The sequence below is a fragment of the Ambystoma mexicanum genome, chromosome 9, assembly GCF_040938575.1.
Source record: "Ambystoma mexicanum isolate Mex_15411 chromosome 9, UKY_AmexF1_1, whole genome shotgun sequence".
In the NCBI taxonomy this organism is placed as follows: Eukaryota; Metazoa; Chordata; class Amphibia; order Caudata; family Ambystomatidae; genus Ambystoma; species Ambystoma mexicanum.
In genome coordinates, this window is record NC_090931.1 from 1,453,530,734 (window position 1) to 1,453,553,571 (window position 22,838).

Here is a 22,838-nt window from a genome sequence, read left to right on the forward strand (position 1 = left end):
TACACAACATGGATGCTAAGAAACTAGTGTGCAAGCTGTCCTGCAGGCTCATAAACTAAAATGAGGCTGATAAACTAGTGTGCAAGCGTACCTGCAGGCTCATACACAACACGGATGCTGAGCAACTAATGTACAAGCTGTCCTGCAGGCTCATACGCTAAATGCATGCTGAGAAACTGGTGTGCAAGCTGTCCTGCAGGCTCATACACATAATGGATGCTGATAAACTGATGTACAAGCTGTCCTGCAGGCTCATACACTAAATGGATGCTGAGAAACTAGTGTGCAAGCTGTCCTGCAGGCTCATACACTACATGGATCCTGCGAAACTAGTGTGCAAGCTGTGCTGCAGGCTCATACGCTAAATGCATGCTGAGAAACTGGTGTGCAAGCTGTCCTGCAGGCTCATACACATAATGGATGCTGAGAAACTGATGTGCACGCTGTCCTGCAGGCTCATACGCTAAATGCATGCTGAGAAACTGGTGTGCAAGCTGTCCTGCAGGCTCATACACATAATGGATGCTGAGAAACTGATGTGTACGCTGTCCTGCAGTCTCATGCGCAAAATGGAGGCTGAGAAACTAGCGTGCAAGCTGTCCTGCAGGCTCATACACAACACGGATGCTGAGCAACTAATGTACAAGCTGTCCTGCAGGCTCATACACCAAATGAATGCCTACAAACTAGTGTGCAAGCTGTCCTGCAGGTTGGGAAACAGTTTTCCTTCTTGTTAACAAAACCGCCAAAAATCTGGCGTGCGGTAGTCTGCAAGGAGCAGCGGGAGTTGCCAACTGGGGTGCCTGCGTTACTGCACACTCCCTGCCTGAGCTATCGGATAATATTCTAATTAGAAGCCATTGGCAGACTTTCTAATGAAATAGATAATGTTTATGGGAGATCCATTCGCGTACAATAACCAGCCCCTTCTGGCAAGTGGCAGTGTCCGCATCTTCTTCTTACTTGCCACTGCAAAGGGTTTCAATGCCCGCACTAAATGGATGCTGATAAACTAGTGTGCAACCTGTCCTGCAGGCTTATAAACAACATGGATGCTGATGAACTAGCGTGCAAGCTGTCCTGCAGGCTCTTACACTAAATGGATGCTGTCCTGCAGGCTCATAAACCAAATAGATGCTGAGAAACTAGTGTGCAAGCTGTCCTACAGGCTCATACACTAAATTGATGCTTAGAAACTAGCGTGAAAGCTGTCCTGCAGGCTCATACACAACATGGATGCTAAGAAACTAGTGTGCAAGCTGTCCTGCAGGCTCATAAACTAAAATGAGGCTGATAAACTAGTGTGCAAGCGTACCTGCAGGCTCATACACAACATGGATGCTGAGCAACTAATGTACAAGCTGTCCTGCAGGCTCATACGCTAAATGCATGCTGAAAAACTGGTGTGCAAGCTGTCCTGCAGGCTCATACACATAATGGATGCTGAGAAACTGATGTACAAGCTGTCCTGCAGGCTCATACACTAAATGGATGCTGAGAAACTAGTGTGCAAGCTGTCCTGCAGGCTCATACACTACATGGATCCTGCAAAACTAGTGTGCAAGCTGTGCTGCAGGCTCATACGCTAAATGCATGCTGAGAAACTGGTGTGCAAGCTGTCCTGCAGGCTCATACACATAATGGATGCTGAGAAACTGATGTGCACGCTGTCCTGCAGGCTCATACGCTAAATGCATGCTGAGAAACTGGTGTGCAAGCTGTCCTGCAGGCTCATACACATAATGGATGCTGAGAAACCGATGTGCACGCTGTCCTGCAGTCTCATGCACAAAATGGAGGCTGAGAAACTAGCTTGCAATCTGTCCTGCAGGCTCATACACAACACGGATGCTGAGCAACTAATGTACAAGCTGTCCTGCAGGCTCATACGCTAAATGCATGCTGAGAAACTGGTGTGCAAGCTGTCCTGCAGGCTCATACACATAATGGATGCTGAGAAACTGATGTGCACGCTGTCCTGCAGTCTCATGCACAAAATGGAGGCTGAGAAACTAGCGTGCAAGCTGTCCTGCAGGCTCATACACTAAATGGATGCTGAGAAACTAGCGTGCAAGCCAAAATGGATGCTGAGAAACTAGTGTGCAAGCTGTCCTGGAGGCTCATACACAAAATGGAGGCTCAGAAACTAGTGTGCAAGCTGTCCTGCAGTCTCATGCACAAAATGGATTCTCAGAAACTAGCGTGCAAGCTGTTCTGCAGGCTAATACACAAAATGGAGGCTGAGAAACTAGTGTGCAAGCTGTCTTGCAGTCTCATACACAAAATAGATGCAGCGAAAACAGTGTGCAAGCTGTTTTGCAGGCTCATACACGAAACAGATGCCGAGAAACTAGCGTGCAAGCTGTCCTGCAGGCCCATACTCTAAATGGATGCCGATAAACCAATGTGCAAGCTGTCCAGCAGGCTCAGACACTAAATGGATGCAGAGAAACCAGTCTGCAAGCTGTCCTGCAGGCTCATACACAAAATGGATGCCGAGAAACCAATGTGCAAGCTGTCCTGCAGGCTCATACACAAAATGGATGCTGAGAAACCAGTGTGCAAGCTGTCGTGCAGGCTCATACACTAAATGGATGCCGAGAAACCAGTGTGCAAGCTGTCCTGCAAGGTCATACACACAATGGATGCTGTGAAACTAGTGTGCAAGCTGTCCTGCAGCTCATACACAAAAAGGAGACTGAGAAACTAGTGTGCACGCTGTCCTGCAGGCTCATACACTAAACGGATGCTGAGAAACTGGTGTGCAAGCTGTCCTGCAGTCTCATACACAAAATGGAGGTTTTGAAACTGGTGTGCAAGCTGTCCTTTTGCATTCCAACAGCACGTTCACCAAAGTCCTGTACAAAGAAGGACAAAAGAACACAATAAATAGAAGGAAGTGAACCGAGTTATCAATACGTGTTGTCATTGTTGTTTAAGAGTAACATTCCATTAAATTAGTATATTATTGAAGAAATGGATTGATGCACACGAGCTAAATAGAATCTACCAACGTGTTCTAAGGAAAGAGCAGGAAGAGTTTAAAGGAGCGAGCCGGGGGACGATAAATTCCAGTGGCTGGGGCTGTCAGGAAAAAATGCCAATGCATGCTTATTTTATTTATTTATTTATGATTTATACAGAACTTATACACAGATGAAATGCTTCAAAGCGCTTCAAGGTGGGAAGTTATCAAGGGAATACAGTATTCATTCTTAGGCCTTGCAGATTCCGAATGATATAAACAGAAAAACTAGCCTACTAGGCCTGACGGCATATCCACTAGTGCAAGTGCATGAAATGGCACAGTTGAGCTCAAGCGCGGGAGAGGAGGATGGAAAACGGTGATGGTGGGGGGGGGGGGGTGACAGGACAGACAATCTAACTGGTCCTAGTGCATTTAGGTAGTTGGGAAATGTTATAGCAAGTTAATTTAATGCAACTGCAAATTGCATGTTGATTTGAAAAGTTAGACCTCAATAGTAGTATTAGGCACAGTGCAGCTGAAAAAAGGAACTATTTTGGAAGTTTGTGCCTGCGTGCAGAATGCCAAAAGGCAGATTGGCAATTTACAATGTATATACTCGAAAGTTTGTAATGTGCTGCACTGACAAGTTATTTAGAGTTATGCGTACACTGCCAAAAACACATTGGGTCACTTTATTAAAGTTGCCTCCACAGAATGCTGTTAAAACAATAACAAGGCTTCATTTTATTTGATGTGCACCTCTGTTTGGGGACATTTCATTTGGATGCAAAACTGAGCTTCAGTGTCTTGGTTTGCCCGGCTCCCCAGATCCAGCAATTGTGTCAATTGGGGAACTCTGAGATCCTCCCTTGTGAGGTGCTGGCATCTTCTACTCATTCCGAAAGGGGTTTCTCCTTCAGCGCAGGCATCATCTTCAGCTCAGTCTCATCATCAGTGAATGCTGACACAGAAGCTGCTCTCCATGGTGCTGAATCATCATGTCGGTGCAGGTATTATTCCCATCCTTGCAGAGGACGGCACAGCGGCTGCACTGATTAAACAGATCATTGTCTACTGCAACATGTGATGGAGTAAGCCCAGTGCCATACAACAAGATCCCTGCCGAGAAGGCTGAGTGTCTGGGAAATACAACCTGGATCTGCAAGGAACTCTATTGCACAGGAAATGCGTCTTCCTCTCTATGACCTCAGCACTAGGGGATTCTTGTTCACTGTGTACATCCCAATTCTGGTCTGCATGCACGGCTATTTCTGAGTGATGCAAAGTATTGCTGACCTTCCGGTCCCTCCATTGGCAATACAGATGGTAAACCTGCATTGTTCGTGCAGAAGTCAGCATTTCTGTTCCTTCCGATCATAGCTTGCATGCAGCACATCAGCTCCTCGAACGCGTGTGAGGGCTGAGTAGACGCTTGGACTCTGAATGAAACTGACTCTGCACTGTTTGAAAATGAGCCTTTCATGTTTCCTGGTTAGGTTGTTGTGACTCTTGATGCTTTCAGCACTTCTTATCATCTTTACAAGGGCCCTTATTGCCATCTCTGGTTTGAATGTATGGGCTGCTTCATGCACGCTGCCTGGCAGCGCGCTTGCATCCAGAATGTGACAGCCTGCTGGGTCTGGGCACCTGTCCGGCATGAGATCAACTCTGCATTCCCTATGGCCACAATCTCATTTCACTGGCGTCGCATTTGTTGTGACTTCAGAGTCACGTCCACATCTCATGGTCCAAAGCCATGTACTGGTCAATATTCTCTAAAGGGATTTCCAGGTTTACCAAACGTTCTGCTCTCCTAACCAACTGCAGAAGAAAGCAGCTGTTACAAGGCTATAATAATCTCTTGCCAGAGCCCTTCTTTCTTACACTAATAATGGGTCTCTATTCGTGGGTAAAAGCACTTGAACGTTCTCTTTGTCTACAAGAAACAATGTTAATATCACGGGTGTATCGTTCTCTTTTCATAATGGATTTCTTTCAATAAATCTGGTTATGCACATACTTCGTATGTGGAATTTCATTGTATAGGGGCCACCAAACAGACCGGGATATTGGGATGGGAGTTGGCATATGGGATACATGCTATGCATGTATGCACATCAAAGACAAGTGTCGCGTTTTTGGTGTTAAAGCTTATCAATTTAATTAATGAGTTGTTAAAGTACAGAACATTCTTGCCCTGTGATTACACGTGTTTCGTCTTATGCGCCTTTTTCAAATCTGGGCATTGATAACTTTCTTATTCAATGAATTATCATTCAGCAAATACATGGGACAGAAATTAGGTATTGGAGAAGAGGAGGAATTTCAGGGTTTCGGAGAAAAGAAAAATATAAAATATACTATTAAATAACAGCAAAAGAAGTTCCACATTCGAAAATAATAAGTGATCCAAAAGCAAACACAAACATTAATAAATCAAAAAGTAACAAAAGGAACAAACCGCAACAAAGCTTACAGATTGGCTTATGCAAGGCAAGGAAGACAGTATACACATGTTTTCATATATATACCACATTGCAGATATATCTAAGTTATTATCTAAATTCGTTCTAAATTACACAGTATATTGGTGTATTAGTGTGATGTATTCCATTAAAACGTTGTTTTACAATGTGTGCTGCATTTTGGCGTATCGTCAGCCTTGTAATAATGAAAGAATGCAATCTGTAACAGAATGAACCATTATCTGAGTATTAGTTCCCTTGGTTTAACCACATTCTCTTCCAAGGTATTTTAGTAGTGTGCCCCATAAGAACTGAAGCCAAAATGGTTTTAAGGTTTTGTTCCCAGTTATTTGTGAAATTCAATATGCATTCTAAGTTCTTGTTGTATACATAATCAACCACTTTTAATTGCCATCGATGCATCTGTGCTATATCATATTTAACCAGTGGGGGTTCCTTGTCCATACACAGTATTCTGTTGAACCTTAATTTCCCTGGAGCGGTCTATCGCGCACTGTGTCTATACGCCATGTACTATTATCAGTCGTAATGCTTTTATCAATATGTAACACATCTAATTCGTATCAACCTGCTGAACCTTCAAATTCCCCCTTGAGCGCTCTATTGCTCTCCGTGTCTATATGCCGTGCTATGTTGTCAATCATAATTCCTTTATCAATACGTGACACATCTAATTTGGATGAGAGTGTTGCTATCCGGCCCCAATGATGAGCTTTAAAACTAAAACTTTGCGCTTGACTTTGATGAGTATATATACAAAATTTTAATCATCATAATTTGGTTTTTCTCGAATATACTCTGAAGACGCGACAAGGAACGACATATAACAAGTATTTAAGTCGCAGGGCACATCAAATCGGTATAAGGAAAAGCCACCGAAGCACAAACTTGTTTTTATATACTGATAGTCCCACTGACAAATAAAGCTAAGGAACTGGAGAAGTAATCTCAAGATGGCGGATACCTACTAAATAGGAAAGAGGAATCATCAACCCTCTTGTCTCCAAGGGGTAGCATGACACATGCAGTCCAAAGCACGAGTATCAAACGGAAGGACTTATGGTAAAAAATCTTTAAATTGGAAAGAATTTCAATGAAAGAAATAGATAAATACAGGGAGATGGTGTCGCTCATGAACTATCTGAAGAATGAGCTAATTACCAGAGGTTTAAGAATTCTTATATTCCCAAGCTTTACTAATAAAGAGGATGAAAACCTGGCTGAACAGTGGCAAAAGAGCCTAAACAGCAGTTATAAAAATATGTTAGAACTGCTGATGGAACATGCCACGAGCGAACGTAGGAGAGCAGTAGAAATGATTGAAATTAAAAAAAAAGGAAATATCAGAAATGAATACTCTAGAAACCACCAAGGAAAAGAATTTCCAGAAAATGTATGACATCTTGAAAGAGTATCAGGACAAGATCAAGCTGATAAAGATACGTACGTTTTATAGAGATGAGAGAGACTATCGTGATGACCGGCTCTACACATCCCAGGACAAATACAACCGATACTTAAAAGCAACATCAAGAGGTAGCACCCGTAAAACGTCATCAGGAAGCTCTGACATTGAATCAGACCTGGAGGGTGCATCACTGGAGTTTACAAGCAAGGACAAAGACAAGAACAAGGTGGGCTTCATGAACCAAACCAGACGGTATAAAAGAGGGTACTGAAAAAAAATAACAGAGACAGGTATTTTTTCAGTTACCAATGAGTTGAAGCACAGGACAGACAACACCAGGAGTGGAAGGAAGGGGGTAGAAGAGGTTCATCAATCCAGACGCATTAGAAAATTTCAACAGGAGACTGACAAGAGCAAGCACGAAAGAGGTGGCAAAAAGGAACACATGAACGACCTAGTGATGAACCTGTCAAGCAGGCTACGAACAAAAGAAGAACACTTGGTGTTCAACAAAGGACTTTCTTTTGCACCAGCAACATGCTATGACAGCATAGAACTCCAGACATATATTTTCAAATGTGTACAAAAATGAAAACTTACAACATTCTCTGCAACACAAGCACCAAGGCTAATCAAGCCAAAACTCGGGTGGACAGGAGTTCCTTATCAATCCAGGTCATTGAGAATATATATCTAATCAGGTCATTGGAGGAACCAGAAACATATGAAATTAGGAATGTATTGTAAGACTTGCATGTAACACTGGATAACATAGGGATGGAAGAACTCAAGCCCAAGTCAAAATGTATTCCACAATTACCACCGGACAATATGATTGATGCTTTTTACAGAGCAATGACAGAGGATATTAACAGAATAGCTGACAGGCAACAACAATAAAAAAAAGAGATACAGGAGAGGCAAAAGCAATCTGACGGATGGAGAATCATGGGCACTTAAGGATTTGATGTGTGACAAAACAATTGTTATTAAGGAAGCAGATAAATGGGGAAATATCGTGGTAATGGACAGGAAAGACTATATGGAGATGGTGAATAATCATTTTAAGACCCCTTACTGTTACAAGATATTGCAAGGTAATCCTAAGAATTACATCATGGAGAACTTGGAGGAATTGATTGTGGGATGGCATAGAAAAGGACTATCAGATGATGAGAGAGCATATTTGCTCATTAAAGAACCAACTATACTGACAATATACTTCCTCCCAAAGGTACACAAGCATTTTGACAGAATTCCAGAAGGACGCCCAAACCTAACTGCAATAGGCTGGGCGATGGAAAGAATATCAGAATATTTGGAGAACAGTTTACGGCCAAGAGCGAGCAAGCTGAAATCATATTTTAAGGATACCACTAACGTGATTAAGAACCTACAGGCAGTTGAATGGAAGGATGGTTTCCTTATGGCCACCTTGGATGTCAAAGACATCTCAAACTTGATTTAGCAATAAAGATCATACATTATACATTTAAGGACGAATCAGCAACACATTGCAATCAAGTAGAAATTCTTAAGCAGATGCTACAAACAACACTGGATTGCAACACATTCATCTTCAATAATACATTTTTTCAGCAAACAAATCGCATAGCGATGGGTAGTAAATAAGTGCCTGCCCTAGCCAACCTATTTATGGGCTTCTTTGAAGATGCAGTGGTATATACAGATGAGGCATTCTTTGACAAAGTAGTATTATGGACACGTTTCATAGATGATGTTTTTCTGATATGGAAAGAGACAGTACGGCAATTTGATGAATTTACACAGGGGATCAGCATGAATGACTTTGGCCTACAATTTACAGGAAAAAGTAGTGGGAGTAATGTCCTTTGTTTTAGATCTCACAATACATGTAGTTGGAGATCACTTGGAAGCTTATAAACACAGGAAGGAAACAGAGGTCAACTCGACGCTTTATGCTACCAGCTGTCATTTTGTGCCCACAATTAGAAATATCCTGACTGAGTAATTTATAAGAGCAGTATTGCGGGATTCACAGGTTTTTGAGAAGGAATGTGAATTATTAACCAAGCTGTTTCAACAAAGAGGGTACTCCAACAAGAGCATTAATAAAGCAGAGGAGAAAGCATGAAAATTATCACAAGACCAGACGCCGATTCAGTAAGGCAAACAACAAAAGAAGGAGTATGACCAAATATTGTAGCAATCATTATTAGATAAATAGAATCTTAAGAAAGTATTGGTATCTGTTGAGATTGGATCTTCATGTGCGTGAACATGTGGAGGATAAATCGTAAATCATTTGCAAGAGAGTGAGAAACTTGAAAATTAGATTAAACCCATCACCACTACCTGAGGAACAAGAAATACCCTGTGCAGGGACGAGTCCCCCCTCAAACTGAATGTATAGGAAATAGGACCCACCCCCTCAAATCAAATGTAGATAACTTATCGGGTTGATCAATGACTTTTAAGACTGTGAAAATCAGAAATATAGTGCCTTTCAGAAAAGCGCTTTAAAGGCGATCTATTTTGTGGGGTCAGAATGTTGTGCACAGTAGCGAATATGTTAAGTAGTACATGTTTATTATAAGTTGCTAAACATCTAGATTAGAAACTGAGTAGGTATCAAGTTTTGCATAAAAATAGGTAGGTCAGGCATTTTGTAATGTAGTCGGCCATTTTTGTTAAGACAAGTCAGGCAACTCTAAGATGGATGCTAGATACAAAATGGTGGGCTTTTGCAAGTCATGTCAGAAATAATTACATAATTACCTCATGGCAGTTCAGTAAGAGTTCATTAGCTAAGGACATAATGTCTGGACTTCTCGTCTGTAATCTTGACAGTGACGGTCCGGGGCAGCCATGTATCGATCAAGGGAAGATGAGAAGAGTACATACATCTGGTTAAACTAGAAATAATTGCTGAGTTCACAGAGGAGGCACATAGCTCACACCCATACTTGGGCTTCTGTGACAGAGAGATGACGCTGTTTGCTAAAAATATCTCAGGATTGATGTCAGTAATTTTCTCTCCTGATACTTGAACGGATTCACTGTAAAGGTCGAGTGTATCACACACAATTTTAATCATTTACATGTGTAGGTATGGCATAGATGTTTGATGAGGGATATTTCAATCAACCAACCCTAGAAGAGGAAGGGGCTTGTCTTGGAGTGCCTAAACCTCTGAAAGTAAACTGCATCATAAATAGTGAGCTGAGCCAAGTGAATTGCATATATAAGGGGGCAACATGTATAGCTTTTTGGAGATCTGTTGGAGTCTTCATGGGGGATGTATGCTGTACCTTGCCCTACTGTACTTTGGAGATATAAAGATGTCTTTGAAGATTCAGACTGAGTTATTTTGCCTGCTTCCATACTTGGTCCTCTGAATGTCTTCCCAGATCCAGAGAGATGTCAGACCATTGGGAGGGCGGCTGGTCCTTCCAGAACAACCCAGAACATGGTTACAGCCCACCAAGGAGGGGTTTAGGAAATGTGGCACCTGCACGATGTGTAAATATGCGCATGAGAGTAAGCACGAACACCTAAATAGATGTTAATGGAATAGGAACCAAAATGATGGATGGTATAAATTGTCAATCCAAATATGTTGTGTATGGCATAATCTGTTATTGTAACAAAATCTACATAGGTAGCATGATCTGAGAATTTAGAACAAGGATAAGGGAACACCTGCTAACTATAGGTAGCCAGGACCGAGATTCCCTATAGCTCAGCACTGGCAGACAGAACATCAAATGGACAGCAAGAAAGGCATAAGATATATAGGCTTGCAGAAGGTGAAGCTTGGCAAAAGTGTAGGGAATAGAGAGAGGATGCTCAGACAGGCAGAAGCAAGATTAATATGCAGATTCAAGGTAACAGAAATTGGCCTTAATATGGACAATGAAATGGCCTCATTTCTGGAATAATAATTTTTAAGAAAATTTGGAGTGGTGTGCATTCCAAAAAGGACCCCATAATATGAACAACCAGAGATAACCAAGGCTTAACGTATATATGATATAGACAAGAATAAGAAAATATGGAAACAATTAGGATGATAGGATATGCCCCCCAGAGTAATATGATCTTGTATTGGGCCTGTGCTGTAGTTAGAGCTTGCATTGGGAGATATCACCACATATTATGTGTAAATAACAAACTTTATATGTTTAAAGTGAGCATTATGACTTATCGTTTTACTCAGATCTGTGTGAATCCAGCCCAAGACGACAACACCATCTATTGAACCCCAAAGAATTTGAACATAGGACAAGGCAGAGATATGCGTCTTTAAACAGGCCCACACAATGACTGATATATAGTGAAACTTTATAAACGTCAAATTCACTACTTAGGTCTTGACATTATGTGTGATTAGCACAATAATGTATTATTTGCAGTATAACTGACCTAATCCGGTTCGGGTCGGAAGGCTGAGTATAATTAAATGAAGTAAAATAAAATATTTACCAAATTGAGCGCACTACAGTCAGAAATCATAAGGACAATATTTACACATATATGTGATACACATTAATTGTGGTACGGTTACTCTATTCTATTAAATTGAACAGTAAGAGATACATACCTTATGGTGTTTGGTATGAAATGTTATCAGCAAATCATAAATTCATAAAATATGGTACAATGTGCATTGTTGTGTGCACATTACGTACTCCTATAGAGGACCATGACAGTGATCACAAAACATGGCGGATATAAACATAATGGAAACTGAAAACGTGCGTGCCTTCAGGTATCCATTGAAATGCTAGCAAACATTAATGCGATGGCGACAGCTACTCGGATGGAACGTGAGAGCTGATGCAGAAGGATGATGAAACAGATGTGAAAGGTAAGCGATCGGCTTAGAGCATATGCAATGAGCCATTGGGGCCAGATAGTAACAATCTCATACAAATTAGATGTGTTATGTATTGATAAAGAAATTACGTTTGACAACAAAGCACGACACATAGACATGGAACGTGATAGAGTGATCAAGGGGGAATTTTAAGGTTCAACAGACTCATATGAATTAGATGTGTCATGTATTGAAGACTGATAATAGAACACGGCATATAGACATGGAGCACGATATAGTGCTCGAGGGAAACTAAGGTTCAACAGAATACTGTGTATGGAAAAGGAACCCGCACTGGTTAAATATGATATAGCAGAGATGCAACAATGGCAATTAAAAGTGGCTGGTAATGTATGTAACAAGACTTTAGAATGCATATTGAATTTCACTTAAACTATTTTAGCTTCAGTTCTTATGGGGATCACTACTAAACTACCTTGGAAGAGGATGTGGTTAAACCAAGGGAACTAATATTCAGATAATGGTACATTCTGTTACAGAGGGAATTATCCCATTATTACAAGTCAGGCCATACACCAACATGCAAAACAAATGGTAAGACAATGTTTTAATGGAATAATTCAGACTAATACACCAGTATACTGTGTAATTTGGAACACAGTTAGATAATAACTTGGATACATCTGCAATTTGGTAGATATATGAGAACATGTGCATACTGTCTTCCTCGCCTTAGATAAGCCAATCTGTAAGCTGTGTTACGGTTTGTTACTTTTGTTACTTTTTGATTTATTAATGTTTGTGTTTTCTTTTGGATCACTAATTATTTTCGAATGTGGAACTTTTTTGGTGTTATTTATTAGTATATTTCATATTTTTCTTTTCTTCGAAACCCTCAAGTTCCTCCCCTTGTCAAACCCATTTCTGTCACATGTATTTGCTCAATAATCATTCATTGAATAAGAAAGTTATCAATGCCCAGATTGGAAAAATTGCACTTGAGCCGAAACCCATGTAATCACAGGGCAAGAATGTGCTTTACTTTGACAACTGATTAATTAAATGGAGAAGCTTTAAAACAAAACTTGGTGCTTGTCTTTGATGAGTATGCATACAAATGTTTTAATCATTGGAATTAGTTTTTCGTGACAACGAACGACATATAATAAGTATTTAAGTCTCTGGGCACATCAAATCGGTATAAGAAAAAGCCTCCAAAGCATAAACCTGGGATATTTGCCACATTCCATTTGGTACTTTACTCTGTTTACATCCCCCCCATGGCATGAAAGAGATTCAGGCTGGGAGATATTTACTTGAGGTATGGGTTATATGATTACATAGGTAGGTATTACAATAACTCGTGATACGATTTTTATATTGTCACTGTTGTAAGAAAACATGGCAAATGACACATCCAAATCCCTTTTATTGATAACTCATGATCAAGAAAGATATATTTTGCACAATTGTGCTGCAGAACCAGTTGGCCCTATATAATATTTGGGCCTAAAAAGGTGGTGTGTGTGCTCTTGTTGGCTCCGAATGTTGTACATTTTAACCCCACATTACGTAGTCAACCTGACCAATATTGATCACTCACATTTATACATCTGCAGTTACACTACATAAACGGAACACTTTAACGGTGTGGCACCTTTGGTCCTGGATCACTAACACAATTGCATCATTAGGGGCCTACATTATCCATGGAATTATACTGGTTACAATCTTTTTGGGAGTTAGATTTTTGTGTCTACTAATCAGATCTGTGTTTAGTTTTCTGGGAAAGCACACTGTGCAGTCTGAAGGTCCAGAAAAGGCTTATGGTCATGAAGGCAGCTCAAGAGGTGTTTGGAGGTGATAGATGTTGCTTGGACCTGATACTTCATGACATTCAATAGTATGAGGCGTGCTGATGCTTATCCTCAAAGAGTGGATCTGGTAGTGAAAAATGCCAATGTTTTCTTAAAGAATGTTAATGGGAAATGTAATAGCAAATTAATGTAATACAACTGTAAAGAGTATGTTGCTTTGAAAAAGACTACGTCTCAGTATTATTCCGAGTGCAGTTGAAAAGAGAAAACCATTTTGAAAGTGGGTGCCTGCAGGTAGAACAGGAAGAGGGAGCTTGACACCCGTGAATGCATTTACTCTAGCATTTATAATTTGCTGCACTATTAAATTATTTCTATTTATGCTTTCACTGCCAAAGAAATATATCAGAGCACATTGATAAAGTTACTTCAAACATATGTAGTTAGGAGACTATTATGGTGTAATTGTATTTGATGTGCACAACTGAGTGAATTATCTTATTTAGACTTGAAACTGACCTTGAGTGTCTTGTTCTACCGGCTCCACAGAGCCTGCTACTGTGTTATTTGAGGGAAGACTGGAATCCATCCTTGTAAGGTCATGACATCTTTCATTTGTTGCATCGAGTCGAGTGTACAGAAAAGTTTATAAGGGTTAGTGAAATTTGTACCAGGGTAACAGAGTCTGTGATTACATGGAGATCTGTATGTTCTCCTTAACTGTGCCCAGCCTGTGGTGCAGCTACCAAATATTTGATGAAGCACCTCACTCAAGATCGAGTCCTGCATCTGTTGTCCATAACAGAGCCTGGAAGAGCAAATGAGGGAAAGTATGAAGCAGGGGTATGTGGGGGGTGGTGCCAGGAGAAGCCTGATGAAGCAGAACATTGAAGTTGAAGAGAACTGTAGGGAGTGGATGCAGAGGGGAGATGGAAGAAGACCAGGCCTTGGATACATATAAAAGAATATGTGGTAATAAAATGGATACATGAAAATATTGGGTGTCCATGAAGAGTAGAAAGACATGATGGGTGGTGGGACAAATGAAGGAACTTTAAAAGAAGACAAGTAGACCCACTGAAAACAGACTGGAGGCTGCAGAGAATGTAGGTAGGAGGCAAACTAGGAGGGAAGATTGGTAATCCTGATTCGAGGAAAAGAACGGTAAGATTGAGCATTTTAATTGCAGAACAAGTAAACACAACAACCATTTTATGAATATCGTATGGTTGATAGTGAGACATGCGGCCAGGAGAAGCAATGTCGCAAGAAAATGAGAAAGCGGGAACAAAGGCAATACTCAGCTCATTCACTGCAAGAAACAAGGGAAGGAATATCGGCGAAAAGGACAGTAAGATGGCAAAAGTCCAGTGTGAGTAGATGCAGCTGAAAGAAGAGTATTTCAGCCATGTTATAGAGTTAGTGAAGAGAGTGAGGATCCATCCAGAGTTGGAAGACAGAAGGTCACCTTGCAACAGAAGAACAAAGAGTGATATAGAAATAAGAAAATGGCACAAATATCTGAGAATTATGAACCGTGGGATAAAAGTCCAAAGGAAGGAGTGATGGAAGCAAGAGAAGTAAAAGAAACATAGAGGGGAATCCTGGGTAACCCCAAAGCGGAGAGAAAAATAAAAAAAGGAACACAAAGCAGCTGAAACTCTTAAGGAAGTCCCCACTGGACGTGCCTATGAAAAGGGACTCAGCATTGTCTCTCCAATCTTCAGTGCAGTGCAGCACTGCCCTGAGTTAAAGTCCTCCTGTATCTTAATATTCAGTGCTGGCTACCATTTACCCCTACGTTCCATGAGGTTTCATGCACAGCACAGGAGACACTCCACTTTCCTGGCCCTGAGCGCCGACAGTTCAAGATGAGGAGATACAGGTGCAAACCCAGTTCCCACTTGCTAGCCGAACCTTTGGTGGAAATCCCAGAATATACAGAGAGCAGGTTTTTTTAGCATAGAGAGGAACTTACCTTCTTCAAGCCGTCCCACCACCTTGGTTTTGAGGACGAACAGCACAGAATGCGATTGCATAAAGGTGGCTTCCACTGATGAACTCCACCGTCCATAATAACAGTTAAAACAGGGCCTTATCGCTTCAGCAACCCAAATTCACTAACTTCCAGGTCCACGACACCATCCTGACTCTGCAGCCCGAGCAGTGTGAGGCACTATCCTCAAAAAAAGGAAAACCGATCAACAGTCATGTTAACCGGTGACTCACTGTCCTCATGCCTTGATGTTCACTACTGCATGCTTACCAGTATCTGACAATCTTCAAGGCTGCTTACGCATGCATAAACTGCAGTGGTGTGAACACAGAGAACTGACATGACACCTGAAACTACCCGCCAACTGGAACCAAAAACACCCCTCTATACAATCACCCGTTTAGAAGAGCTATCATAAATAACCAGAATATATACCGCTTGCACCAGTGTTGTAGACAGATTTCTTGCCAGGGCGGGTGGGCCTGCCCTGCCAGGGTGGTTGGGCCCTTTATACCATCATGTTCAGGGAATGGTCCCATGCAACTAAAGGAGATATATGTTTGGCGGGGGGGGTTACTTTGACAGGCTCCTGTTGTACAGGCCATATTCCGATTTAATCTAGGCCATTGAGTACTTTTAAATAGTTAAATAGCGGAGCTGGGAAGCAGAGGTGAGAAGCAGTCTGCAGCAGTCCAGCACGAGAGTCTTTCTACTGTCCTAACTGTATGAGGTGGAGCCGATAACTACCCACACCTACCGCGGAGCGGTGAGCGGAGCTGGGAAGCAGAGGTGAGAAGCAGTCTGCAGCAGTCCATCACGAGAGTCTTTCTACTGTCCTAACTGTGTGAGGTGGAGCCGATAACTACCCACACCTACCGCGGAGCGGTGAACGGAGCTGGGAAGCAGAGGTGAGAAGCAGTCTGCAGCAGTCCAGCACGAGAGTCTTTCTACTGTCCTAACTGTGTGAGGTGGAGCCGATAACTACCCACACCCACCGCGGAGCGGTGAGTGGAGCTGAGGTGAGAAGCAGTCTGCAGCAGTCCGCTGCAGACGCAGAGTCAGAGCCGCATGGAACCGGACGTAAGACCACAGAAGTCTTCAAAAACCACATGGTTAATGGCGACCGGATTAAAGGAGAGGAGTAAGTCCGAATCCGCAGTGAGACAGGCAGTGAGACAGACAGTGAGCCCTGTTGAGGAAGAGGTCTCTGGCCGTCCGGCCTTAAAGTCGGGGGCCAAAACTACAGCCCCGACCTTTGAGGAGATAGGAGTTCCGAGAATCAAGCAAACACCTACGGGGGGGTCGTCGGAGATTCTAACACTATCGAGACCCCCAGGGGCAGTAGTGGGGCAGATGCGAGGAAACAAACAAAGAATAACGAGAGTGTCCTCGGAAAATGGATCACGTCAGACGTGGAAGCACCCTTAGACAGTGAGATTCTATGTCCATGGAGTGGAGCAGAATCTCGGGGGGATGAACTTACCAGCATGAGTACCCCGGTGTCTGAGGCCGATCCTACGGCTGGCTTCTCGCAGTCTCCGCTGGAGACGAGTGACGTCTGTGCGAGTGCGGTCGGAGGACGGCGCCCGCCTGACGCCAGGCGGAAGTTCAGGAGCAAAGGGCTAGGCCGGAGTCCAAACGACGAAGAAGGAAGGAGAGAGGAGGATGAAGAGGGGAAAGTGTAGGACGTGGAGGCCGCGGTCGTAGAGGTGGGGGTCTCATCTTGGAACAAAAGGGCCCCCGTCAACAAAATCCTCCCAGGAAACAACGATGGGCCCGTGAAGGGACCAGGAGAGTCAGAGGCAGAGGCACTGAGGATCAACCCTCAGTGTCCAGTGCAAAGCCAACCAAACAGCCCAGGAGGGAGCCGCGGAAAACCGTGGAGCCAGCAGACTACTACTCTGGAGTACGAACCAGGGGGAGTGGTAGCCCAGAAGATGAGTAAAATAGAAATAAAAGCTATGATACACCAAAGGAGCAGTGAGAGTGAGAGCTGTACTAAAAAAAAAGTAAGACGGATTAAAAGAAGATCACATGAAAATAATACCACTAGGGGGGCCATTGCCAGCGAAACTGACTCCGAAGATGAATCGGATGTGGCGAGTCGCAAAGACTCGGAGGAGGGGCTGAGTGCAGTAGATTCAGACCTAGAGATCATCGAACCTGATGGCCCAGGCGATATAATAAATGGATCAACGGAATTGGAAGCAAACCAGAAGACCCCGACAAAGGGGCAAAAAGGGGAGAAAATGGGGGAAAACCACCAACTATGTTTGAAAATAAGAAAAAAAGGAACGAACCCAGGGACAAAAAAGGCAAGAACCGAAAGGAAAACGGGCAGAAAGGGAGGGATCGAACAGACAAGAACGAAAGAGACGAAAAGAAGAGGTTCCCAAAGGAAAGGTTTACCGGCTCCTATCATATCGCACCCATTAAAGAACTTCTTCATACAACATCATAAAAGAAAATTACTAATTGATGACGAAGTTTCCGATGCTGAATTGTTGGAAGCGGTCGGGGAAACTCCATCTGCGCCAAAGCAGCGAAGAACCGAAAGTGGTCCATTTGTGTTCATCAGCCAAGACCAGGCGAAAGAGGCAGTCTCGGAAAAGACGGCAACTCAGAGTGTAGCCCCTCCTAGGATCAGTGAGATGAGTGGTCAGGAGGCAGGTACGGAAAGAGAACAGCTACGTGTCCTCCCCCCTGGACCGCTAATGAAAACCCCAAAAAATGGGACCAAAGAGACAGAACAGAAAAGGACTGAGCAGGAGGGGGAGAACAACAAGGAGCAGGTTTCTGCAAACCCGCAACTTGGGAACACAACACAAAGAGGGGTACCTCCATCGGACAGAGAACAGTCTACGGCATAGACTAAACCACATATGACGACAGGCTCCCCCGTGGAAGCAGCCTTCGAAGCAAGGGATGCGTCGAAAGCAATCTGGGACCAAGTACTGTCGAACAAAGGGTCGGGTGGGCCAAATCAAAGAAAGGACAAAGTATATAGTCCTTTGGTGGACATAACACAGTCAGACCCTCACATGGCGACACGAAGACAAGAGAAAATTCAAGAATCTCCAAAAAAGAGAAGACTAAGCGACATCGCAGCCTCAATGCAGAAAGAGATGCCTAACAACAAACCAGACATGATCGCAATTATGTCAGCTATGTCAATCGTGCTGGCACCATTCTGCAAGCTATACGAGGCAATAAAGGAAGATGTAAAGGATAACACTGCAATCTTGGCAAGTATGATAAGTAAACTAAGCCATGTAGAAAGTTATATCATCGTGGGTGAAAATCGGGCAACGCAGGAAGCATGCAAGTGGGAAACCAAAATCAAAACGCTTGAAAAGAAGATCGAAATAATGGAAGCCCTAAATAAGGATCAAATAGAAAAAAGGAGCTGTACAAAAGCTAAAATCCAGGAAATGGCAGCGCAGTCGAAGACAAAGGGAAATCCGCCCTCATCTCCCAGAGAGAAGAAAAAAGCACTGACTGGGGAGCAAATCGTTAAAAGAACAGCCCAAGTATCACATCACACCCCGGAGGAAAAGAGAGGCGTGATATTATCAGTGAGGCAAACGACTGAGCCGTCAGAAATAATCGACCTTGGGGCAGGGTGCGCAGAAGAGGAGAAAAACAACAAACCAACGGAAAGACGAACGAAGGAATCGGACGCTAGATCACCGAAAACCATAGAGGAGTTTATGGTGATGTCAGACTTAATGAACATCTCAACCCACGAACACAAGGAAGAAACCAAACAACAAAGTAAAGAAACAAGAGAGGGTGAGATAAAAAGAAAAGGTGCAAGCCAAAAAACGGACAAGGTGGATGGGAACGGAGTGGCGGAGAACGAGCAGGCGCCTAAAGTAGCCTCCGATCGACAGTTGGCAAATTTAGACGACCCGCAACAGAAAAAAGGCCCCCGGGTAACTCTGGGAAATACAAGGGAAAACCCAAATAATAATAGCAGAACAGAAACGCATTCGAACGAGAAAGAGGAAAGCCATGAAAAGGCCAGGCACGACAACAAGAAAGAAGAGACAAGAGTGTTCAAACTGGAACAGAGAGTCAAAGACGGAAGATTCTTGATCTTGAATAGACCTACAGTGCTGAATATAATGAAAAAAATGAAAACCCTGAGAAAAATCAGAACAGAAGACCTGAAACTTGTGGAGCCTTATCATAGAGAAAAGAGGGCCAATGCCTACCTCCATCTCAAGTCTGCAGGTATCGTCCATATTGACCAACAAGGCTATGAAGAAATCGAACATTTGGGTTTCCACCTCACGGAGCTAACCAAGAAAAACGACAAAAATACCCTCGTAAGGGAAAAGGCAGAAACCCAAAGAGCACAAACGCACTACAAATCAAGGACGGAAGAGCTCTATCGTCAAAACCGTTGGAAAGAACCACAGGAGAGGGTGGAAGCACGCAGAGAGCATTGTAACATCAGATGGGAAGATGCACGAAAGAGTGAGAGAAATAAGAAAGAGACAGAAATCCAAGCATCAAGCCGGTCCCGCCTGTCTAGGGAGAACCGGGAGAGACCGAAGGAAGACTCAGAAGACTCCCCGGCAAAGGTCAAAGACAGGGATTTACTGAGGGTAAGAGGGGATGAGCAAAGGAGACATGAGGATAAGAATAGAGCAACATCTAAAACACAGAGGAAAGTGGTGGAGGAACAGAAAGCAGGCCCATGGAAATGGCTAACACAAAGCTGGAACAAAAATTTAAAAAAAATAGCAACGATCTGGGTCCCCCGGCGTCCACGAGATAAATCAAAGCAGTGACACGGTGAGGCCCGAAAAAGATCATTTTACTTTGGGGTCTTGGAACACAAGAGGCCACGCACATCTGACCACAGCTGGAGAGGTGGAACTGGGCATTTACGACATAATATGCCTTCAAGAAACATGGTTGCTTGATAGGCCAGTGCTCGATGGCTACACCGTCGAAATTTCGCCGGCAGTAAAAGGTCTGCTAGGTAGACCTTCATCAGGTCTCCTAATAGCGATTAAAACAGGACAGGGGCTATCGGAACCAAAAAAATGGAAAGAAGCTTATGAACTATTGGTGGTTTTGACGTCATGGAATCAGTGCAATGGTAAGAAGCAAAAATCTCAGATAAAGCCACTAGCGATAGTAAACTGCTATTAGAACCCGCAACGGACGTCCACCAAATCGTTCTGTTCAAATATGAGAGACACAATTGATAAGCTATACGAGGAGTTCGAGAGGATCGAAATCGTAGTATGCGGAGACTTCAACGCGAAATGTTCCAAGATAGAGTCGGTATACTCGGGGGGCAAACAAGCAAGCGGAACATACGACCCAGCTGGAGAAAGAGGAAAGGCGTGGAATGAGGTCATCAGAGTCAGGAACATCCAAAACACCGCCGACCTCTTTCCCTCCCAACAAAACCTTCCAACGTGGGAATGCAATGCATCAAAAGCGACCCTGGACTACATCTTTATCTCTGATGGGTTGACAAGTGTCATGAGGAATTTTTAAGTTATAAAAACCCAACAAAGCGATCACAATCTGCTAACGTGCTCATGGCAAGGACACAGACCAAATAAGGAAGTATATGATTCAGCAGTTGAAGCAAATGCCCAGAGAACCCGTCTAAGAATAACCGAAACCGACATAGCGAAAATCAACTTAGTGTGGTCCCAAAAGACAATCAAATCTCAAATGACATCTGATGAGGAGAGACCGAACTACCTACCATTTTTATTGGCATTGAGAAGAAAGGTGAATAAAAACAGCGAAAACCCAATAGCACCAAAACATGCTTTTGATAAAGAGTTGGTAGACAAAAGGAAAATTGTCCATAGACTGAAAAGAGTGGCAAAAAAGACCAACGCGCTGGAAGACTGGAAGAAATGGAAGCAGTCAAAAAACGAGTATACAAACTGGAGAAAACAGCACAGAGCTGCCCAAATCCAAAAAGACGCTGAGGAGATGCTGTCAAAATTACAATCAAAAAAGGCAAGGGATTTCTGGTTCTTGATAAACGCACCAAATAATACACTCAAGAGCGTACAGAGCAACGCAGTCCCGGAAGCAAGTTGGATAGGCCATTTTACAACAGAATTCAAGTCCCCGGAACAACATGAGGGCACAATGAATAAAAGGAACAACACACCCTGGGTCGACGTATCAGATAAAGCTGACATCGAAAAAACAATCAATAAACTAAAAACATCCCGCGCACCAGGTCCGGATGGTCTATCAAACACGGACCTTAAAATGTGCCCGAAGGAATGGTCCAATCTGATCAGCAAGATATTTGAGGAGTGAGGCAGGAAAAAAATGATCCCGAAAACATGGCTAAATGCGGTCATAGTACCGATCTACAAAAAAGGAGCACGACATGAGCCTGAAAGCTATAGACCCATCGCCCTATTAGACATAATAGGAAAGATCTTTGCGACTCACCTGCTCACTCACTTTCGCACCTGGCAACAAAACGGCCCTTCAAGAGACGTCCTGCAAACAGGGTTCCAAAAAAACGGAAGTACGGGGATCAACATCTTTCTACTGAATATTCTGAAGGCAAAAGTAAAGGAGGGGGCCCCAAGGATCTTCCTGGCCTTTGTGGACCTATCAAAAGCGTTCGACAGGATAAATTGAAGAATGCTATTGGACAAACTACAATCCTGGAAGCGCCCAGAGGAGGTGTTGGACCCCATAAAAGCCCTACATACAAAGATGAAAATCAGAGTGCAATTAAACCTACAAGGCACCCTCTCTGAAGAGATCGAAGTAAACAGAGGTGTAAAACAGGGCTGTCCATTGGCCCCAGCACTATTTATAGCCTTCCTGGGAGATTACCAACACTCAGAAGAGAAAATAAGAGTGTTCCCTCCCAAAATTGGTAAAACAGAAATCCCACGCCTGCTATATGCTGACGATGTAATCTTGATCGATCAAACAAAAATAGGCCTCCAACGGAAACTAACAAATCTGGCAAGATATATCAGCGAAAACAACCTCGAAATAAACAAATCAAAAACGAAGGTTTTGATATTAGAAAAAGGTCAAAACCTAAGAAAGAAAAAGCAGACTTTGTTTATCGAGAACATGGAAATAGAAAACATAAAAAGTATCAAATACCTGGGGGTAATGATGGACAGCTCCGGAACAGACAGCGCTTGGCAAAGTCAACTATGGGAGAAAACAAAGCGCCTGACAGCACAAGCAAGAGCAGTGGAAAAAAAATACGGAACATTCTCGCTATCTCCAGCCATCATATTCTACAAATCTAAGGTAGTGCCGGCCTTAGTGTACGGAGCCGAAACTTCATTCAATATACCACGCCAGCTGTGG

At 43.0% G+C, this 22,838-nt stretch overlaps 1 protein-coding gene across 1 annotated transcript; it reads left to right on the forward strand.

The window, feature by feature from the left end:
* The first annotated feature begins 18,538 nt into the window (after positions 1 to 18,538).
* Positions 18,539 to 20,296, forward strand: LOC138487494 (trichohyalin-like). Its single transcript, XM_069614003.1, has one exon. It carries the CDS (start codon positions 18,539 to 18,541, stop codon positions 20,294 to 20,296), a length of 1,758 nt encoding a protein of 585 aa, XP_069470104.1.
* Positions 20,297 to 22,838: the final 2,542 nt, after the last annotated feature.